This window comes from Frankliniella occidentalis, unplaced genomic scaffold, assembly GCF_000697945.3.
Source record: "Frankliniella occidentalis isolate FOCC.00 unplaced genomic scaffold, Focc_3.1 Scaffold88, whole genome shotgun sequence".
NCBI lineage: Eukaryota > Metazoa > Arthropoda > Insecta > Thysanoptera > Thripidae > Frankliniella > Frankliniella occidentalis.
The window spans coordinates 413,241-416,511 of NW_026267217.1; the positions used below are offsets into that span (position 1 = coordinate 413,241).

Consider the following 3,271-nt stretch of genomic DNA (forward strand, 5'->3'; position numbering starts at 1 on the left):
CTGTGACGGTGGAGGAGTGCGTGAGGTTATGGCGGCGCCATCCGTGCTGCTTTCTGTGGGCGGACATAGTAACTACTTCACAGTGAGCGCGCGGGCGTTTTAAATGTACCTTTTATCGCCACGGAAAACCCTCCATCACCCTATACACACACTTCTCCATTACTCTGAGATAAAAGCAGGAACTGATTTTGAAGAACTACCGTGGTTTGGTTAAGAACGAGTTTCCTACTTAGCACAAAATTCATTTTGTGTTCATAGTTTCCCTTGTTTACATTCTTAGCTGGGTGCGAGGTTGGGCGTACCCGAATATGGCCGCGTCGTGCTTTATTTATTTTTATAAATCGGAGGTGAAATTCAATAATAATAATGTGCTTTCCAAGTTGAGTGGAACACATCTGCAGCCGATTTACTTTTCCCTAACCGCCCTACCCGCCGTACTGAAATCTAACCTTAGGTAAACCCAGACGAAGTTCAGAGAGTTCGCAACACTTGCCTCGTCAAAGTGCACAACGGGAAACCTTTTCCTGCTTGGCGTGTCAAAATCGATCATCAGGATATGGGTCATGATTTGACCCGTGGCGATTGAATCATTTTTGTGAAGCTGAGTTCATTTGATCCTTCAACTTTATAAAGGGTTGCACTAAAACATCATCTTCATACCATGAAAATATCAATCCGAGACGTGTTTACAAGTTCCTCCGAACCGTTTATTGTTCACTTTCCCAATTACTTTATATTACAGTCTCTGCTTGTTAACCGGCAAACCGTGGCACACACTAATTCCTCATCCAACTTTAACTACTGTATATGTCGTATCAACTACCAGTACTCTTGTTTCAACGAAACCGTTTGGATGAGATAACGATGAGACCCCCCCCCTTTTGCATGAATGATATAGTTATTACGATTTAGTATAAAGTGAACTGAGTCATTACATATTTCGGAGGCTCTCAACCATTACTCATAGCGAGCTAGTGCCACCGGTGCGACCATAATTGTTCGAAATGAGGCGGTTAATAAATTTTAGTCGGTTTGAGGAAATACATTTTGTTTATTCCAATCCTGATTTGGTTGTACCAGGTCAGTGTTCTTTGGTGCTGTTGCACTCGCACCGACATTGGTGCTTGCGCAGGCTGCAGCTGTCGAGGCACTCCTTCTGCTTCTTCTGATCCTTCTGCCCCCGACACGCCTGGTCGCACTTGATCTCCTGGTCGCCGCAGTCCCCGAGGCACCTCTGCACCGCCTCACTGTCGTACGCCTCCAGGTCGCCGCCGGGGAGGCCCATGCAGCTGCAGGTACAGTTGGCCTTGCGGATTCCCTGGAGCTCTGGAGCGCTGGAGCGGCCGCAGTTGCAGCTCTGGAACAGGAGCAGAGATAGACAAGTAGTTCTCTCCCCTCCCTCCCCCCCTCTCCCCTCCCTCCCCCCCTCTCTCCCCCTCCCTCTCTCCCTCTCTCCTTCCCTCTCCCTCCCCCTCTCTCACGCATACGCACAGCGTGTATGAGTTGAAGATCGGCAGGGCCACACAGAAAGCCGCGAGCATAGCGCCGCAGCTGAAACCACATCAAAGAAGTGGGACTAGAAATTGGTTTTCGACTCCGCCGAGTTGGTTCGCATCGCTATCACGCCTGCTCCCTCCCTCTCTCTCTCTCTCACTCACACACACACTCCGCGGGCTGCCGCGGGCAGTTTGGTAAGCGACGGGGCGGTGCTTCGTGAAGTTGTGAACACGCGGGAACACATTGATGGCGAGCAAACAGTCGAGGGCGAGGAAGGCGGAGAGAGATGGGGATGGACTTGATTCCCTCCCTGTCCTCGACTTGTTTGCCCTTTCATTTGTGATTTTGTATTTGATTTATTTAAAAGTTTTCGTTGTTGTTGTTGTTGTCTTATGACCGTACGATATTTTGGGCTAACTTTATTACATATTTAAAGTAGCGAGCAGCTTTCGGATAACAATAAAGTTACAATAAAAACTGCGTCAGTGTGCCGATTGATAGATGGGGATGTTCACTGCAACAACGTCTCGGGTGTGTGTGTGTGTGTGCGTGTGAGTGTGTGCGTGCGCGTGTGTGTGTGTGTGCGTGCGTGTTTCGCGCGTTCGAGAACTGATAGGGGATATGGGAGAGAAAAGGGGGGGGGCTTTGTTGTTGTTTTAAAAACAGTGTAGCATAGCGTGTGCGCGCGCGCGGGAAGATTCAAAATGTTCTGTTTATTCTTGGGAGTCACAGAGGCGCGGACAAGACGGCTTAGTATGACGGGAATGCCGGCCCGTCACTCCCCTTTTCTTCGTCGTTCTCTGCCCCCACCCCCTTTTCTCTTTCTGCCTCTTAGTTTCAATGGAGCCGTGCTCCCGCATCCTTAGCTCCTCGCCGTCTCTCTCTTTGACGAACGAGAGAGAGAGAGAGAGAGAGAGGGAGGGAGGGAAGGAAGGAGGGAGGGAGGGAGGGAGAGAGGGAGGGAGGGAGAGGGGCGTTGCATGCAGCCCGTTCTGATCTCTCGCCTTTTGCTCGACGCGCAGAACATTGGGTGTGGGTGGTGGGTAGTACAACACAATAAGAAAGGGGGTGTGGGAGGGAGGGGAGAGAGAGAGAGAGAGAGAGAGATGGAGAGAGAGTTGGGTGGGTCTATGCTAGTTAGGCCCTCTGGTCTGCCTTTGATCGTCGCTGAATGGAGGGGTGGCCGTTCAGACGGTCGCTCAGACGGTCGCTCAGACGGTCGCTCAGACGGTCGCGCTCAGACCGACCATCAGACGTGCCTTTTGCGGAGCGAGTCCATCGCTACCGATGACCTGTGATCATGTCAGACAATGAGAAAACGACTGGAGTTGAGGTAAAAGAAAATACATCCAAGAAAATTCTGTACCGAGGAAAAACGAAATAGAGATGGCAGGTAAAATATTAAGGAAGTTAAAATTGGAAAGCGGTGAGCTTTGCATACTGCTGGAGCCTGAGTGAATGGATGACTGATGACTTAGTGTTTAGTACTCGGTTTTGGTTAGACCATGGGTCGGACTAGCGGCGGGCATTGTCGTTTCGGCCTCGTCGTCGGCAACCCTCCCTCCTCGAAATGGTGATTTTTTACTCGTTCTTTACCAACCCACTTTCCCTTCTCGTTGGTAGGAAGAACGAGTATTGTTCTCAGTGCTGTGTAACCCTTTTTCTGTTCCTGTTTTCATCTCAGAACACACAACACCTACACACATGACAATAGTACCACTGTAAAGCGGGAACGCTGGTCTCAATTAAAGCAATGAACCTTTTTTCAGGTTTA

The 3,271-nt window shown here is 49.9% G+C and overlaps 2 protein-coding genes across 4 annotated transcripts in view; one reads left to right on the top strand and one right to left on the bottom strand.

Annotated features, from left to right (window-relative positions):
* The window catches only part of LOC113209832 (calexcitin-2), a gene marked incomplete in the record, with an annotated part of 119,770 nt that overhangs the window by 91,618 nt on the left and 24,881 nt on the right, over positions 1–3,271 (top strand).
* The window catches only part of LOC113209837 (integumentary mucin C.1-like), an 11,619-nt gene continuing 9,379 nt past the window's right edge, over positions 1,032–3,271 (bottom strand). For all 3 annotated transcript variants that reach the window (XM_052269304.1, XM_052269302.1, XM_052269303.1), the window contains one exon: positions 1,032–1,357. In XM_052269304.1, the coding sequence (XP_052125264.1) occupies positions 1,082–1,357 (276 nt within the window). In that variant the 3' untranslated portion in view covers positions 1,032–1,081. The remainder of the gene's footprint in view (positions 1,358–3,271) is intronic.